This window comes from Eptatretus burgeri, chromosome 4 (genome assembly GCF_056783735.1).
Source record: "Eptatretus burgeri isolate ZD-2024b chromosome 4, Ebu_testis_v1, whole genome shotgun sequence".
Classification (NCBI taxonomy): domain Eukaryota; kingdom Metazoa; phylum Chordata; class Myxini; order Myxiniformes; family Myxinidae; genus Eptatretus; species Eptatretus burgeri.
In genome coordinates this window covers 75,507,744-75,526,592 of record NC_140964.1, presented here as the reverse complement: position 1 = coordinate 75,526,592, position 18,849 = coordinate 75,507,744, and the positions used below count along the sequence as shown (strand labels likewise).

The 18,849-nt window shown below is 43.2% G+C and overlaps 1 protein-coding gene across 7 annotated transcripts in view; it reads left to right on the top strand.

The window, feature by feature from the left end:
• Positions 1–18,849, top strand: part of LOC147028385 (transcription factor AP-2-alpha-like) — a 167,440-nt gene that overhangs the window by 51,959 nt on the left and 96,632 nt on the right. For all 7 annotated transcript variants that reach the window (XM_085878708.1, XM_085878706.1, XM_085878707.1 and 4 more), the window contains one exon: positions 597–738. In XM_085878708.1, the coding sequence (XP_085734834.1) occupies positions 597–738 (142 nt within the window). The remainder of the gene's footprint in view (positions 1–596; positions 739–18,849) is intronic.

Here is an 18,849-nt window from a genome sequence, read left to right as displayed (position 1 = left end):
ATAAATGAGGAGGTATGTTTATAATGCAAAACTGTATTATTACTAAATTGTGCATGATCGGTTCTGTTTTATAAAAATGTTCGGATACTACATGAAAAACAGATATATCAAAATATGGAAGAGTTGGTGAGGGGGGGCATGGGGAGAGTGGGTGGGTGTTCAAAAGGTTTACAGAACAAGACACTCACAAGAGTCCAAAAAACTCCAATGTTTAAATTTTACTCTCATTCAATAGGCGGGGATTGGGGGGGGGTGGATGTACAATTAGTCATGAAATATTCTTTGTTGATTTTATGTAAATCAATAAAAAAACTCTCAGCATTTCTGAGACAATTGTGTCCTTGAAATAACTTTTGGAACGCCCTTGCACACTCTTGATACAAACGTCACAAAAACCTGCTCGTCTTTGATTGTGTTTCGAGCAATGATATTGAATAGGCTTTTATTTCGCATTTATTTGTTGTCTAATTTAGTGAAACGATTTTTTTTTTTTTGGGCGGATATGAATCTCGCATTGACTCAACATTCGCATTCATTGTGTCCATCCACACGCAAACAGTCCCTGCATTCTCAAGGAAGGCCCTTGTGTGCCGCAGGAGAGGCGGTCCACTTAGCTCGGGACTTTGGCTACATTTGTGAAACGGAGTTCCCTGCCAAGACTGCTGCTGAGTTCTTGAACAGACAACATTCAGACCCGGGGGACCTGCACGGACGCAAGACGCGCCTACTGGCTGCAAAGTAAGCCTCTCCCGTGCAGTTTTTGGCAAAGGTGTAAGCACGATCTCCAGACATCGCTGCACAGATGTGTGCACTCGATCATCGTGTATGGCGAAAGTATGGAGTTTTAATTTTGTAAATTGCACTCGTGCACTGTGATCATAATATATGGATGGCGATAGAGAATGCCACAAAGGATAATTGATAAGACTGTAGGACTGCATATCCGTTGCCCAATGGGTAGTCCAATTCGTTGGATTCCCCAGCAATATGATGATGACTGTCATACTGGAATTTTTCAAGCAGGGCGTTCTACCACAGAGGTTGATCTCTCTTCGGAAGGAATGCTAAGCCTGTTGTGTAATCTGACAACACCCACTTATGGATGTAAAGGGTTCTGCAGTTCCTTTTATATTTAGTAGGCCATCGTGTGCTCTCCGGTGCTACTACTCCTTTAACAGCCCAGATTATTCCCACTTTATTGTGTGTTTGGCTGGTGAGTATTTTTGGCCCAAGTCTTTCATGAACCGGCTGACCAGGCCTAACATCCCACGAAAGGTGATTTGGGCAGGAATTTGTAATATGTTCAGGATGCTTGCAATAGCTTACCTACTATTCACAAAAGACACCGTGGGATCTATAATATCCATGCAGAGGGGACACCCAGCTTAATGTTCTTCCTATGGATGGAACACACATTAATGCCCCACCCTGCAAGTGAAACACTAGGGTGACAGTTTATAGCTGGGTCAGGATTCAAACCCAGGCTAAGTAGCTCAGAGACGAGTGTGCATACCTCTGAGCTATCCTGCCAACCCCCGTTGTGTGCTGGTATACTCTGCAAATGACATCTTGTGCTTGAAAAGCAATGCTTCCCCATTCCTCCCCATCGTTTTCCCACAAAGCAGCTTCAGCAACACCTATCCCTCAATAATCCATCTCATATTGTTATATAATGGTTTATTTCATGCTAATATCTCTACTGTTTTGTTACCAAAAGGTGTTACTCCACATAGATTAACATGTCATAATATATGTTAGAAATGTCTGATATTTGTAATGTGTACATACTGCCCTATATTACCGAAAGGTAAATATGATTCATTCATTAAGGCTTTGGAATTGCCTGTTTGTGTTCCCATCTTATTCTCTGGATTATTATGTGGGGAACCCAGGTTGAAATGTAATATATATATATATATATATATATATATATATATATATATATATATATATATATATATATATATATATATATATATATATATATATATATATATATATATATATATATATATATATATATATATATATATACTGGTGTCTTCCCATGTCTTTGTCCTGCATGTGATGTATGCACATCCTTAGATTAATGAAAAAGTAAAGATATCTTCCCGTCGCAGTCATGTGACGTGTGATCAAACGTTTGCTCCTCTTGCATGTTGTTATATCCACACGAAGGGCAGCAGCGGGAGGATTGGGGGGGGGGCGTTGTTGACACATAAAGCGATTATAATTCCCGGTTGTGGTTTAAATGCTTGTGGCACTCATTTCCATGATTATACGAGTAATAAAATCGTGACAAATAGAGCGTGGATGGCGAAGCTCGCTGGTGATGAATTGTACGCGTTAAACACCATAATTCACAGTTTGTTATTTGCGAACGATCCGCGTGTTCATTGTGACGTATTGCGGGGCTGGTCCTGTCACGTGCTACGTGTATGACAGGGACACGTGCTCCGGCCAGTGCATGCGTGTACGTTTGAAATGGGCATTTTGGGGTCAATACCCCCAAATTGAAACGCACCATGGTCATGTTCGGTAGTTAGTCTTGTTCACGCGTCTACGCACCTTGTACGTGTCTTGCGGTTTTCTAAGATAAAAAAAAAACTCGTCCAGTAACTTTTGACACCCCTTCGGATTACCGTCGGTTTATTGCCAGGGCATGCAGGAGGAAAGCAGCTGTAATCATAAAGTGCGAATCGAATCGCGTTTTATCGTCCACTCGGGCTCTGGAAGAGGCGTGCGATTGACTCGCGCTTCCCCGACGTAACCACCGAGCAAATGGACGCAAATGAGTTCCTTCCGATGCGGTATTGAGCTTACACTGAGCTCTCGTGTTGACACACCGCAAGTACATTGGGAGATTTAATGAAATGCACTAACACGTGTTTTGTGTAAGCAGTTAATAAAATAAAGGAACATCGAGTTGTGGCGTTTAAGAAAACCCAGCACGTTTGGCTTTAGGCAAATCGAGGGCGCACTGCGACCCCGTCCGGACGGACGCTCCGTCTTGGCGATGTCTTGCTCGTTTGTGGGGAGGGCAGGAGAGGGTGCGCAACATGTCATCGACCTATAGGGGTGTGACGGCTTGCATGCGAGGGGAAAACATCTGCGATAACAAACACTGTCACCGGGAATGAAACATTTTAACCCTCCGCCGCTGAAGGAGGAAGAAGGAGGTGACTGACACTTTCACCCCCCCCCCCCGTCCGTCTTTGTTTGTTTGTGTGCGGGATATCTCAAAAAGTTGTGCACGGATTTGGATGAAATTTGGTGGAGGCTGGGTGTGTGACGAGGATGAACTGATTCGATTTTGGTGAAGATCCGGATCTGCATCCGACCACTAGAATTTTTTTTAAGTCGTTCTTAGAGAGAGAGAGAGAGAGAGAGAGAGCGAGAGCGAGAGCGAGAGCGAGAGCGAGAGCGAGAGCGAGAGCGAGAGCGAGAGCGAGAGCGAGAACGGGAACGATAAATAGCACGATATCTCAAAAAGTTGTGGACGGATTCGGCCAAAACTTGGGGGACATGTTGGGTGTGTGACGAGGAAGAATTGACTCAATTTCGGTGAAGATCTGAATCCGGATCTGGATATGAGAATTATTTAATATATATGTATTTTTCGTGATTCTTCAGCATTGAGATATAGGGACAAAAACCAAATATAGCAAGATATTTCAAAAATGTATTGGGCTAGATATGTTGTCGTGGATCAAGCATTACATGGCGGAGGTTTGCGCTCCACCGAGTGCCTTCCTAATTAATATTGCTTTAGTCAATTTGAGCGAATAATGGGGAAATGTTAGTTCCTTCCCCCAATACGATGGTTTTTGTCCCTCATTGTGGGGGGAGGAAAAGAATGGAGCGAGTGCGATGGACCCAGTGTCCCCAGCAGTTTGAAGAGGGTACGGCAGGTGGAATTTTTAATGGGATTTCGATGCGCATTTTACGCATTGAAGATACGAAATGCAATTCGCACAGAATTCTCAATCAACACGATTGTTACCCTTTTGATGCAGAGAGATTGCGGTCGCCTCCTCGAGGCTGATGCTACAACATTCGCTGTTATTCTCATAATTAAGTCGCTGCCACCAAGTTAACCCGTCGTTGCCCCAAGGCTGGGTGGAAATGCTCACTAACCTCCCCTGACGCAATCGCCGAGGACTCTCCGGTTCGCACCGTGTTACGGGTAACAATAACTCGTGCTTGCCATTCGATTCGTGCTGCGGTACATTGATATCCTTTCATGTCCTTGTGTCCCATATCCCCTCGTCTGGTACTTTCAGCAATATGGCTGCTCCCTTTTTTATTTTCCAGTTCTACCAACGACGTGCTAGTTTAACTGTTAATTGATTACAAGGCAAAAGCCATCAACGCTGGTGTACGTGCGAGGTTTCACCAGTATATAGAATTTGAAATGTAAACATTGTGATTGTTGGGGTACAACACTGGGAAGATGATCGGGTTGATTAAATTGGTTAGTTGCTTGAGAGAGAATTTTTCATTGGTTTATTTATTTATTCTATTACTACTACTACTAGTACTTCTTTTATGCCCCCAAATATTTCCTCATTGTAAAGTCAGCTGGGAATATTTTTGGCCCATGACCTTCGTGATTGAGGCCAAAAACCATTCTGGCCAGACTTGATGTTCGACCGAAGGTGGGAGGAATTTGTAACTTGTTCAGGGTGCCGGCGACAACTCGCCTATTGTTTGAGAAGGATACTTTGAGATTGATAACATCCACCAACTAATGGTAGACCTGGCTTGACATCCATCCAAGCCCTCACAGTGAAGCCTTGCCCTGCATACAAAACATCAGATTGACATTTTCTAGCTTTATCAAGATTCAAACCCAGGTGAGACAGTTCAGAGGCAAGTGTGCGTACCTCCAGGATATCGTGCCAGCTTTCAACGTGGTGTGATGGGAACGTGGGATTACATTTAGTATCTAGAACGGTACTCCATAGAGCACATAGCTCTGCCAGGCTGAACAGTTTATGTTTGGTCTCCCACTGATAGGTTGGATCTGGATCTGAATCTTTACCAAAATCTAATCCGCATGTTCTTGTCACTAAACCAACTCATCCACCAAGTTGTGTCACAATCCGTCCACAACTTGTTGAAATATCATCGACATGTCGTTTTTGGCCCCATCTCTCAATGGTGAAGAATCGCTTTCAAAATCCTCGTATCCGGATCTGGATCCTCACTAAAATCGAATCGATTTGTCCTTGACGCCCAACCTTGTCCACCAAATTTCATCCGAATCCGTCCACAACTTCTTGAGATATCTTGCAGACACAGACAAACGGACAGACAGGGGTAAAAACATAACCACCGTCCACCTTTGGTGACGGAGGTAAAAAAAAAGTAAATGTGAGAAAAGGAAGGTAATGAGAGGGTAGTGGAGAAGAGAGACAGTATGGAAGTTGGGGGGGGGGGGGAGAGGACAACATGGAAGGGAAAAACGGAAGAAGGAAGTAAAAATAATACGTATGTGGGGAAGAAGCACGTGCTATAATTCAGCCAATTTAGCATACGTAATATGTAGATGGCCCTTTACTTTCTCCGAAATTGACAACTAACATTCCGCCTTGGCCGGCAGGGTGAGTCAGGCTAATTCCGTAGATGTGGTGATTCCACACCCTGCTTCTTCATGTTTCAACACTCAGTCGGCCCGAGATCAAAGGACCCTTCCCTCCCTGGAAGGACTCGGTAATCTTTGCGGTGATTGGCTCAGCATTGTTGGATCTCTTCAGAGACTTCTTTGGTTCGAAAAGTAACATTCACCAAATCGTTCTTTAATATCTGTTTTAGTGGGCATGTGATGCAGTTTTTTTTTTTGTTCCTCCACCACAGCTTGAGGTGTTAATTTCTCGATCTTCCCGAAGTATTTGAGCACCTCGTCTCTACGTCCCAGGCTTAACTTGGATTTAAAATTCTACCTTTGGTCAAATTCACCCATGGGAGTGAACTTTTCTCACCTGACACCACACAAAGAAATGTAATGATGCAACACCCACATGTTGGCATTGGTGGTTTCTGTATAATATCTGGCCTTGTGTGGGAGCGATATGACGGAAGGTCGAAGTGGGACAACAAACAGGTGGACACACCAAGCAAAGGACTGAATGAATGGAAGGAGAAGGAAGGAAACATTGTAACCTGCAAGAAGAAGGGTTGCAAGGTTAATGAGTATACAACCGATCATGGGTAGGGTGGTGGGTTATGGCTACCTTGGAGTGGTGGTGGTGTACGGCCACCTTGGAGCCCTGGAGCGAAGAATGAAATCGAACGGACTGAGGAAGGTCGTTCCTCAAGCAGGAAAAAGGAACAAAGGAGTGGAGGTGAACGGTAAGCCCGGATGTTGTGAGTTTCAGATGGCGGGGGTGACTGAAAGAATGCATTCGACCTGCAGGAGCTGAGTGGGGACTTGGGGGGTGAAATGGCAGTGGGAGCAAGGCCGGAATGGAGGCAGTAGAAAACAGAGAGGTCACCAACCCATGTGATGAGAGAACAGCAGGCCCTGTGCTTCTGCTTCTTTGTGAGAGATCCAAATGTTGTTCAGAACTTTTGATTGTACGACATATAACGGACAGGTGTGAAGTGGGGGCACTGGACCAGAGGGGAGAGCTGTGCTTTATTGAGCTGCAGATGAAGATCTTGTGGGTTATGAGCAGTTCTGTTTAATAAAGAACTGGGCATGATGGATGATGCCACTCAGTGGTTGGTTTTGGATGTTCCAAGTGTTGGACCAACATCTGGTCCTTTCTCGGTCAGCAGAGAGGAAAATGGTTGTACCTGGCTTGTCGGCAGGATCCGCACCGCATTGTGTGGAATAATCAGCGATGAGGAAAAGAGGGTTCTCCGGAGCATTGTAGAGATCATTTATGTACAAGAGGAAGAAAACTGGGCCCAAGACACCGTCTTGTTAAATGCTCAATAAATATTGTCCTGAAACGTGAACAATTCCCTTTCCACATCACAAATGAATATGCAAACACATCTCGATGAAAACAGCAATGCAATCGCGTTTATCACCCACAAGTACGCACTCACGGCGTGTCCCCACATGCCAGCACACCTGTCCATCGAGGGGGGACTAATGTGAACCGGTGAAGTGACATGACGGGTTTATTGCACCTGATGTTGCGACGCACAGGCTTGCAATAAGGAGTGTCCTCATGGCCTGAGCAATGCACATTATTTCACTGGTCCAATGAAAATAGGACCTCGTGAGGTGCTCATCGTGACCCTCAATGTTGTGCATTACTCTGTTGGCCATTAGAGAAACAACTGCAATGATGGGTCAGATGCAAGCAAGCACATTGTTATTCGTGTCAGGGAGATGGTATAATCAAAAATACATGCATTCACCATAGGCAGGGTGTGAAGTTGCCATAGTACACCCTATTTACACCGAAATCCACGAGGTGTGAAAATGTTGTCTTTTTAATATTTGTTAATATGGGATGAGTTCCCTGACAAGGAAGTTACACACATAAGAAGAGGTCATTCGGCCCATCAAAACATGTGCAATGTTTGCCAACCTTTGGTTGTTTTGTGCATGCTTCATCTTTTCTTTTCTTTTTTTTAATGCTGAGCATCAAGCAAGGAAGCAAGCAGCACGTACCATTTTGAAAGTGTTTGGTATCGCTCAGCCAGGGTCGGGTAAGAACCGCCGGCCTCCCAGACTAAGAGCAGATGCTCTCACCATTACAACACCAAGTCTGGTGAGTCTGGGATATTCGTGTGTAAATCTATGGGACCGACGTCTGAACTGTATGAGCTGGACCATATATGGGGGTTTAGCACACGCAATGAAATCCACCTTAACGGGCTCGTTTATTGACCTTTTGTCGTCTCCCTGATAGTTTTGTCCAGTTTTATGAACAATTTGGTATATTTTGACATGCGAGGGATTTTTTTTGTCAGGGAGGAATGTTCGGAAAAAAAGGTGCAAATTGTTGAAAGAGTTTCGGCATATAAAGTGATGCGGTCATGCCCTTCTTAACGTAAAACCTGTTTTTGTACAAATTTCTATGAATTTTGCTCGGTTTGATATTATGGTGTCAAAAACCCAAAATTCTACGTCCTGACATAAGCATATTGCACTCAGGTATCCTATCAGCTCACATTATGCTCCAGGTGTATTCCGTGTTACACTAACCCTAACCTAAATCTTGCCTGGGAGGTGACTAGGTGGGGTCTATAGACAGAATATACCCAAGGCAAGCCCTATGTTGGCTACCAGTGCTGACACAAAAAAGCTGTCCTGCATAATAAGAACCCCGGATCTACAGATCCATGGAATTTGGTGTCAGTCTGAGACGGTTCATCAATTGAATGCTCTTCAGCAACAATATCACTGACAAATATCTGCTTTCTCTTCAGGCGACGCAGGCTATGCAGTGAACCACTTTTAAGAGAAGACACAATTCGTCTTCTTCCGATTAGTCTTGCCTCCTTCAGTCTTGAAAATTCTTACAGAGCAACCAATGGCTGTTCATCCATGCTCTATCCTTAAAATGCTGATCATCAGGCAAGGAAGCAGCACATACCAATTTTATACGCTTTGGCATGATTCGGTCAAGATTCGAACCGCCAACCTTCAAGACCTCAGAGGACACTCCAACCACTACGCTACTGAGTCTAGTCTGTGGACTGTGAGTGGAGATAATGACTGAGATAAGTAATGTGCCATTTACACATTACACTGCTACGCAACTACCTAACTATGCCCTCTAGGACGAGGGGATGAAATACGAAGAAAAGCGCAGAGCCTTTGCGGAGTTAACTGGGGTGCGGAGGAATGAGCTCAGGATCAGTGCGAGTCTTCTTTCTCGTGAGCGGAATGATTTCTGTGCATTATTTTACAATACCAGCGATCGGAATGCATAAAATTCCTCCCACGAGTGCGCAAAGGCCCCAATAATTTGAGGCCATAATGAAGCGACGCGATTTATTTGTGCTCGTGCGAAAAGGGTTTTTTTTAACGTCGTTTTCATCCATTCAGATATTTACAAACAAATGAATCGAAAAAGGAATAAATGTAACCGATTGTTGAATGCTTAAATAAAGCAATGAATGAATGGTCGAATATAAATAGTGAATAATTTGTTTGAGATGAAATGCAATCAATTTTAAAATGATGAATGAACTCAAAATGAAACATGATCAACTGAAATAAAGTTGTCACCGAAGCACAATGCAAGCCACTTGAAAAGCCGTGATGACAATCTATATATTACTAAAACTCTCATCTTGTATAAATGTATGTATGTATGTATGTTCCCGAAATACAGCCAAAACGACACATGACAGCCCAAAGATTTTCAGCTCACCTTACTCGCCATTCTCCTGCGGTGCGCAGTATCAAGTTTCATTCAAATCGGGCAACGGAAACATTTATTAAATAATCAATTCCCGATTCAGTCAAGTACTCTTCGGGAGAATTTGATCAATGCAAACAAACTCAGCGGTATAGTTCGCTGGAGCTATCTTTTTTGGGGAAATTATTTTGTTATCAACTGCTGTCACAACGGGAACCCGACGGGTTCACGCGTCGTCTAGTCCTGACTATAATTCACAGGTTGGTGTTTGTTTGTAACGCTACTCCTCCTACAGTTCTGGGCTGATTACATCCAGACTTACTGCATCGGATCAGCATGACCCCAATTCATGTTTTGGGGTGTTTTTTTTTTTTATCTTTGCCGGTGGTATTCGGGAGTGGCGGGGGTATCGATGTAAATGTGTATCGTGTAGCACCACCTCAAGGTGGGGGAGTGTATTACAAGTCCCCACCCTTCACAATACAGTATTCATGTCCCCACACATCCCCCTGCAGTGAGGTATTTTTAGTTATGCAGCGAGAGGTATTTTGAATAAGGATAATAACATAACCCTTGGCCGCTGCTGTAGGAAGCGGGTGCTTATCGTTGATTGCAATTGACTGGAGGAGTGCAATGTGAACAATCAACTTCAGAAAACTCATGATACAATCAAACACAGTTGACTCGAGAAAGTCGAGATGAAAACACAAAGCAACCGATTCAATAAACGAACATATTTATCAGTTTTCTTCTGGCTTGGACTTTGTTAGGATCGCATCACGTGACGGTCATAACAAAATTAAAATAAAATATGGTCTGATGAGCATCTCCAAGCTCGACTGTACCATGAGGCTCAAATGAGCCGATAAGGGTGAAGATGATGGAAGCCTCCAAAAGTACAAAAAAGTTGCACAAAATGAAAGCGTGGCAAATCCACAACAAACATCTTCGATTTGAAGAAGGAACAATTCTTTGCTAATCCCCACATTTAAACTACAAATTCAGTTTTGAGATTTATTTTTTCCTCTTTTGTTCCCTATTCCTCGCCAATCATCTCAGATCGCCACCCCGAGGCAAAGCAAGAAGCAGCGACCCGCTTGCTGCCACACCACCCACACTGCACCCGGGTGTAAAGTAGTCGGCGAGGTGGGTTTGGGTCGTTACACCAGCGCAGTCTTTAAGCGATAAATAAAACTCAGTAACACCAAAGTGAAGTTATCAATTTGCTTGCAAGCAGCAATGCACATGATGACATGTTGGGGAATGCAAACTATACTTCAAGGTACCTCCCTGTATATCATAAAGGTAAACAAGTTGTCTGTAAGCTCTGCGTTTTTATTTTTTACCTGATTTCGTTTTGCTGATGAAAATTGAAGATGGAAAAACTTTGTTCAAGACTGATGCTTATCGATGCTGAGCTTGCACATTTCCAATTTCGGGTTATCTTTAAAACGTTTTGATGTCACCCACAATTGTAACCTGAAATACTTAACCTAAAGTGCCCAGAGGACCCAAATGACCCCGAGGACCCAGAAGATCTAGATGACCTGAAACACCCTGAAGACCCTTAAATACCCAAAAGATCCCAAAGACTCAGAAGACTCAAAAGACCAAAAATATTCCAAAGACAAAAAAGACCTTGATAACCTGAAACACCCGAAGATCCATAAGACCCAAAAGACCCTAAAGACCCTGAGGAATGAAAACACCAAAAATACCCTGAGTCCCAAAAAGACCCTGAGGACCCTGAAGACCCTGAAGACCTAAATGACCCAAAAGACCCAGAGGACGCAAAAGACTTTGGGGACCCTGAACTCCCAAAAGATCCAAAGGACCCAAAAGACCCAGGGCATCCAAAAGACCCCGATGACCTAAAAGACCATGAAGACCCCAAAATACCTGGATAATCCAAAATACCTGGAGGACCCAAAAGACCCGACAGACCCAAAAGACACAACAGGACTATCACAGAACCATGAAACTTCTGCATAACATAAAATGTGACTTCAGGTCTAGACCCACCCCCCCACCCCAACCCTGATACCCACATGCAATCCCATATCCTTAACTCCCCTCCCACCACAACCAAACTCTGTGCTCCCCTCCCCCTTTCTTCAAATCCTCAAACTCCCTCTCAACCCAATGTCCTCAACTCCCCACCCCTCCCCCACTCCCTTAAAAGCCTCAAACCACTCAATCTCAACTCTGTCCCCTCTCTGCCTTCCCTCCCTTCAGCCAACTGTCATCCCCTCCCCTATCTTCTTCAAGTCCTCAACTGCCCCAAACCCCCAAGTACTCAACTCCCCCTTTCAACCCCAAATCCAACCCCCCTCCCAATCCCAATATCTCAATCTCCCTCTTACAACTCCATGCACCATCACCCCTAACTCTCTGCCCTCCCCTCGCCATTTCTTCCTGTTCTTAACAATGTTACACAAATATACACAGGTGACTTTGACACATATGAGAAGGCCATTTGGCCTATCATGCCTGCGTTGTTCCCTGTTCCCGTTTGTTAAGAACAATGTTAAATATATATAAAGATGTAACGTTAAATTCACAATCACTTCACCCTTTCTTCCCTTATCCTTACCATAATTCATGGACCGGTGTTTGTGTGTTTGTTTGTTTGTTTGTTGTGCTACTCCTCGTACAGTTGTGGGCCGATTACATCCAGACTTGCTACATAGGATATGCATGACATCAATTAATGTGTTGGGTGTTTTATCGTTGCTGGTGGTCTGGGGAGGGGGGGGGGAAACGATGCAAATTCTCTTTGTAAATGTGTATCATGTCATGCCACTTCCAGGTAGGATAGGGTATTACAAGTCTCCAACATTTACAGCACAGTATTCCTGTCTCCATGTTTTCCAGTGCAGTGAGGTGTTTTGAATTATTAGCAGTCAGTATGATTTTGCTTCATGCATGTAACACGGGTTTTGTTTTTTTTTTGATGCACAAATATAGGTATGTGTCAGAAGAACGTGTTGCATGCTTGGAACAAGATTGCCCATAGGGCGGGTACTCTGCTTGTACTATGTAATATATTTTGTGAAATATTACCCCCCACCAGCAGTGTTTTATTTAGATAACTAATTTTAGTAATTTAAATAGAGATCTCTCTTGGAATTGAGTTTGGTGTAGTTGAGTTTGTTTTATCAGGTTAATCTTTCCATACTTGGTCAAACTAATTTCATTGACATTGCTGATTATATGACAAGAGGGATATGGAAACGAAAAGTAGACGTCGTGCAGAGTACGATACTTGCAAAATCCATGAAACAAATTTGACCTCTAAAATAATTGGTGGTTGAATTCAGTGACCTGAAATATAAATCCTCTTCAAATTTCAACTCAATCGGTTGAAAATTGAGGATTTTAGAAATACCACCTTAGTTGTTGACCTTTGGCCTCTGTTGACCATTTGACCTCAAAAACAATAGGCTTCTTGCTTATGACAAACCCTACCATGTGTTGAAGTTTTGTGAAGATTGCTTAAAATTTGTGACCTGAAGGCGATAGACAGACAGACAGTCAAACAGACAGAATAACAAAATCGACTAACCAATGTACTTGTAAAATGTTCGATTTTGCAAGTAATAAGGCATTCTGCCTCACTTTGTGTCCTGGTACTCAATAGGTCACGTGTCGTCAAACAGGACCAGTTTGCTTGTAAATTCGGCATTTGAACCTGATTTTTGCTTTCTTGCCGATGGTGCTTGAAGGCAGAAACATCACCTCCTTGTATGACCATTAATTTCAGCCATAAGGCCATGTGCTTATTGTATGACCACATGGATACAGGGAACAAATGGTAGGCAGACTGTGATTAATGGATGTGTGTGATCCGTCGGTGTGCATACATGTCGTACTGATGGCGCATTGAGATTTTCTGATTATCGGCGTGGGTCTTGGTAAGTGTGAACGGGGCTTTTGCATTTGTTCGTCTCTCTCCAAGAGAATAGTAAAAAAAATTAGTTACAAAAATTTATTGCAAAAGCCTCCTTAAAAAGTTATAACAATAATAAGAAACGTCTTTCGTTCAACCGGACTTTACCACCCCCTGCCCCAAACCCAGTGGCGTATTAACGCACGGGCATGCAGGGCCCATGCCCCGAGCCGAGGCAGCGTGGGGGCCATGCAACCCACGCAATTGCATGGGACCCCACGACTGATTGTGGTTCACAATCTTTTGAGACGGGGCCCCGAGGATGGAATGGGAGGAGGTCTCACTTTGCCAACAAAACATATCACCTTGTGAGTGGTGATAAACACAGCACAAAAGGGAATCGTCCATCTCAAGGAAAGAAAGTACTGTCATTTTATGAATTGATTAAAAATTGTTTTCCCTGATGTTTAACGAGACAGGACTTGCCAAGTGGCTTAGTCATTCAAACAAACACTCCAACGAAACGATTGATAAGGAAAGGCTGGCTTGGCAAGCGATAGCGAGCTGCTTGGTATTGGAACACTTCAACATGGCATTTTTTTTTTGTCCAAGGGGGGAAAAGGCAATGAAACGTGGGAATTCCTCTGGATTTTTTTTGTAGCCGAGTCTAACTTTGTCAATGTGTGAGTGTAAGTGTGTGATTATATAACTGTGTCAGTGCATGTAACTATATACCTGCGTAAATGGATAACTGTGCGATCATGCACTTGCTGACATGCTATGCATGACCAAGTACTTTGCCTTTTGTGTTGAAGTTCATGTTTTTCATTTTTGGCCTGATGTTTGTATCTTGTGAAACCTTTTTTTTGTTTTAAGGAGACCTTTCTCATTGGAGAAACACATTGTACACTTCTCCTTACATGTTGTTGGCTTTGATATTATAATTAATTTAAGAAGAGATTTCTCACATATTCTCTCAATTCAATTCTTTCATTAATTATATACGTTCATTAAACTTTATTTTCATTCAACATTTTCCTGTTTTTAATTTTTCTTTCTCTCTTTCTTTCCTTCTTTCTTCTCTTTTCCTTCCCCCTTTTACCTCCGCCACTGGATCTGGATCCGGATCTTCACCAAAATCTAAACAAATCATCCTCATCACACATCTAACCTATCCACCAAATTTCGTCCAAATCCGTCCGTGACTTTTTCAGATATCTTGCTCATAGCCAAACAGATAGACAATTATTCCAAAGAACCTGAAGACCAAACAATCGACACGAATAAATGTGTGTGTGTGTGTGTGTGTGTGTGTGTCTTCCATACTCCAAAACCACAAAACCTATCAGCCTGAAACTTTGCATGCAGACAAAGAAAACTCCAAGGAAGTGCATCAGTGAAAATTGGGTGTTTGGGTTAATTAAAACACCACTTTTGAAGATAATTCATGGCCTTATATAATTATATCCTTCATCAGGCGATCCTTGGCCACTTCGCTCTCTGGGGTCTGAAGGCGTATCCTCGCTGGGGTCTGAAACTGCCATGTTTTTTGGCCTGTTCAACCATGCCTTGACATGGAACATGCCGCAACGATTTCTTAACAATAAAGTTGTTTTCCACTTTCCTCACTCATATTATCGAATGCCTGTTTAGTTCATCATAAGGCCCGGTCACACCTTGACGTTTTAGCCAGCGATGGCAACGTGTTTAAATGTATGTAAAACGCTGGCTTACGTTGAACTTTTGATGTTTTTTTTTAAAGATTCGGACGTATTCATAGCGACTTGGTCTTATGTATAACGCATTGATAACGGACACAGAACGTTTCGTTGTGTTATAGATAACTTATACCAACGAATGCTGAACCTGTTGTCGGCCTACACAACCGATACCCAACGATAGTCTAACTTAGGCATAGCGTGTTGCACGCATCGCCGACGATGTCGTGACGTAGTCTATTAAAAGGCTGACGCACAACGATTCGAATCATAACTGCCGTAGAAATGGAAGTGTCAACATCGCGGTCACACCTTGGCAATCTTGCCAGCGTATGCTGACCTAAGAAAAATGTGTCTAAAACGTTGGGGGCACGTCAAATACGGTATGAGTAAGTTTGGTATACGTGAGTAGAACGCTAAAGTACGCTATCATACGTCGTAGTAAGTAGAGTACATCAAGAAATTTTAAACATGTTCAAAATTTTACGACGTACTCGGCGTGACACACGTTCCGCATGCGATGGGGATGGGTTTTACACACGATATGTGGACGCTTAAACACGTCCACAAAGGCTACTTATAAGCTACTCATAAGTCGAAACACGTCGCGGTAATGTCTTTTTTACGCGAAACTTATTTCTAACTTATGTTTGACGTGCTTTGAACCAATTCTTTACGTAGTCCCAACACACATCGACGTATGTAGACGTATTCCAATGACGTCTTCCGGTCGACAAAAAAAATAAATTAACGTGTTTCTAGCTTACAACTGCCACATAAAGACGTGTTCCCAGCGGTTTTGGGAATTGGTATATAAAAATGCTGCTCATAAAAGGGGAACCCAACAGTGTTTTCGAGTCCTTTTTGAGTCGATGTCCATGTCAGCAGTAACAGTATCAGTATCAGTATCAGTATTAATATTAGTAGTAGTTTGTTCATGTTGGCAGTAGTAGGTGAGTGTGAGGGGGAGGGTGTGGGTTATGATGGATCGTCCTTGCGTTTAACGATTTAACGATTTAAATGATAAACTCAACGATTTAAATGGCTGCATCTCCACTATTGAAAGTAGACGCTTGCGCTCAACAATTGGATGTTTTTTACACTCAACGACTTTTAAATGGTACCACTCAGCTATTTTCATTGTTTACAATGAACGATTTAAATTGCTGTCACTCGCCTTTGTTTTTTGATGCTGGGGTTTGGAAATTTGAAGCGTTTCTTCTGAACGTGTTAAAACGCTCAAACTCGACTATTTTAAATAGACGCTGCCGATGGACAATTGGAATCATAGCCAAGCTAGACATCGAAGTGTGAACATCCTCGTCATGCCGAAGAAAAGTTTGAAGAATGCTGCAAATAAGTGTCCTGGCCGTGGCCGAGGATGCTGATGCAAGGACGATCCATTATACCGACGTCTTTCAGCCTATGAGTAACTTAAAAGTAACGTCTGTCGACGTGTGGCAACGATCGCGTAACGTGCCAACAACACGTTAATCATAGGTTAGAAATAAGTTTCGGGTACGCTAAACATTACCTCGGCGTGTCTCAACTTATGAATAACTTACAAGTAGCATGTGTTGACGTCCGTCAACGATCGCAGACCGTGCATACAACTTGTGGCCAGCGTAGCGGAACGTGTGAGTCATACGCCGGCATACGTCGTGAAATTTCAAGCATGAAAAAATTTGAGGACAACCGAAAAGTACAACGTTTAAAGCCAGTGTACAACGATGTATGGCAGTGTTTTTCAGCGTGCTCTCAATGTTATCAAAACTTACCCATAACGTATTCAACGTGTGCCAGCGTTTTAGAAAAAAAATTCAAAAATCGGCATACGTTGGCTAAAACATCAAGGTGTGACCGGGCCTATAGCTACAAATCGCTGGATACATTGCAATGCTCGCAAAAACCCGGAGACACCAGTGTTTGTGGCTTTTTTTCATTTCCCCCACATGCAATTACCATGAGAATCTCTTAAACTAAACTGAATTACAAAATTTAAGCTCCAGATTTGAACTTGGCAGCAGTTTTGTCTGCTGAAAAAAACAACTTCGTTCATCTAATTCGGACATAATTTGGACATTTGGACATAGCTATCGCTTGCCAAGCCAGCCGTCCTTATCAACCATTTAATTGGAGTACTTGCTTGGGTGCTAAAGCCACTTGCCGAGTGCCTACAGTCTACAGCGGTACAGTTTGTGTCCTGATCCGGATGTACAGTCAGCAGTGGCTACAAGGTAGAGCGTGTTCTGACAACGCGTTTTCGCTACAGTGTAGATTTAATTCAGCATCGACAACTGTGCTACGACATTCTGAGTGAGTCATTCATGATGAGCACGATCTCGACTGCAAGATATGTTCCAAAGTGTGGAGGGAGATAGAGAATGGCCTGAAATGTTACAAGGAGGTCTAAGAACAGAAAATGAAGACAGCCACTCAAGTCTCCATTATCAAGTTCTTCAAAAAATATCCCAAGTGAATCCGCCTCCATTTCATCTTCTGAGTCTTCATCCTCAACTGGACAGCCTGCCACACCTGAAGCCTGACACAAGCAACATGTACTGTATCCAACTCCAATCACGACCTCTCTTATTAAAAAGTAATCCATTTTAATGTTATTGTAACCGAAGCCACCGAAGGTGAAGGAGGTTATGTTTTCACCCCGGTATGTCTGTCTGTGTGCAGGATATCTCAAAAAGTTGCGCACGGATCCGGATGAAATTTGGTGGGCATATTGGGTGTGTGACAAGGATGAACCGATTAGATTTTGGTGAAGATCCGGATCCGGATCTGACTATGAGAATTTTTTCAAGTGATTCTTCACTTGAGATATAGGGCATTGAGAGATAGGGCAAAAACGATATAGTACTGTATAGCATGATATTTGAAAAATGTAATGGGAACAAATGTTCTCGTGGGTCAGGCATTACGTGGTGGAGCTATGTGCTCCACTAATTGCCATTCTCGTTAAACTTGTAACTGTCTTCACTCACACTCAAGCTTAATAGCTTACATGACACTGCTCAGAGAGTGGACAAAGTCATCGACCTTTAGTGGTGAGTAGAAGTCAATAACTCGATTTTTTCTAGATCTGTCTTGGTATGATCAATTACTTGCACAACATTGTCCCACGTTGCACAATCAGGATTATAAGTTTACAACAACCAAGGGCTTCCTTTTTTTGCAAATGTGCACGTGATGTCATGTCATTACAAATCGCTTTAAAGTCGAACGTGTCTCAACTATAAACTCGAGGGTTCATAGAGTACCAAAAACGATATATAGCATGATATTTCAAAAATGTATTGGGCCCGATATGTTCTCGTGGATCAGGCATTACGTGGTGGAGGTATGCGCTCTACTGAGTGCCCTTCTAGTTTGTTATATGTTTTATTTGTGCATTGTTTACTGCTTTTTTGCTCCTCCTCTTGTTCCCCCCTGCTTCCTCACTCCCCACTCCTTCTCACTCTCCCTACCTCCTCGCTCCTCCACCCCTCTCTCTTGCTCTTTTTCTCCCCCCCTTCGTACACCCGTCGTCCGGACAGACCCTCCCCTCATGCTGCCTTCCCTTTCCACACCCTCCTCGCTCTCCCCACCTTCTTCGCTCCCCTCTCCGTCCTCGTTCCCTCACCCTGCCTCGATCTCCCTCCCTTCTCACTCCCCTCCCACCTCTCTCCCTCTTCTCCCTACCCTCCCTCCTCCCCTCTCCCCTCCTTCTTACTCCACCCCCCCAACCCCTTAATAATCCCATCTGCGAAGCGGCATGTTGTATTTGCTTATCTCTCAATAAACACCCAAGTAGAGGAAGATGACATTGTGGAGAGGTTTGGTGCGTGAGAAGGAAGAATCGATTCAATTTTGGTGAAGATCCCGATTCGAGAAATTTTAAAGTGATTCTTCAACATTGAGT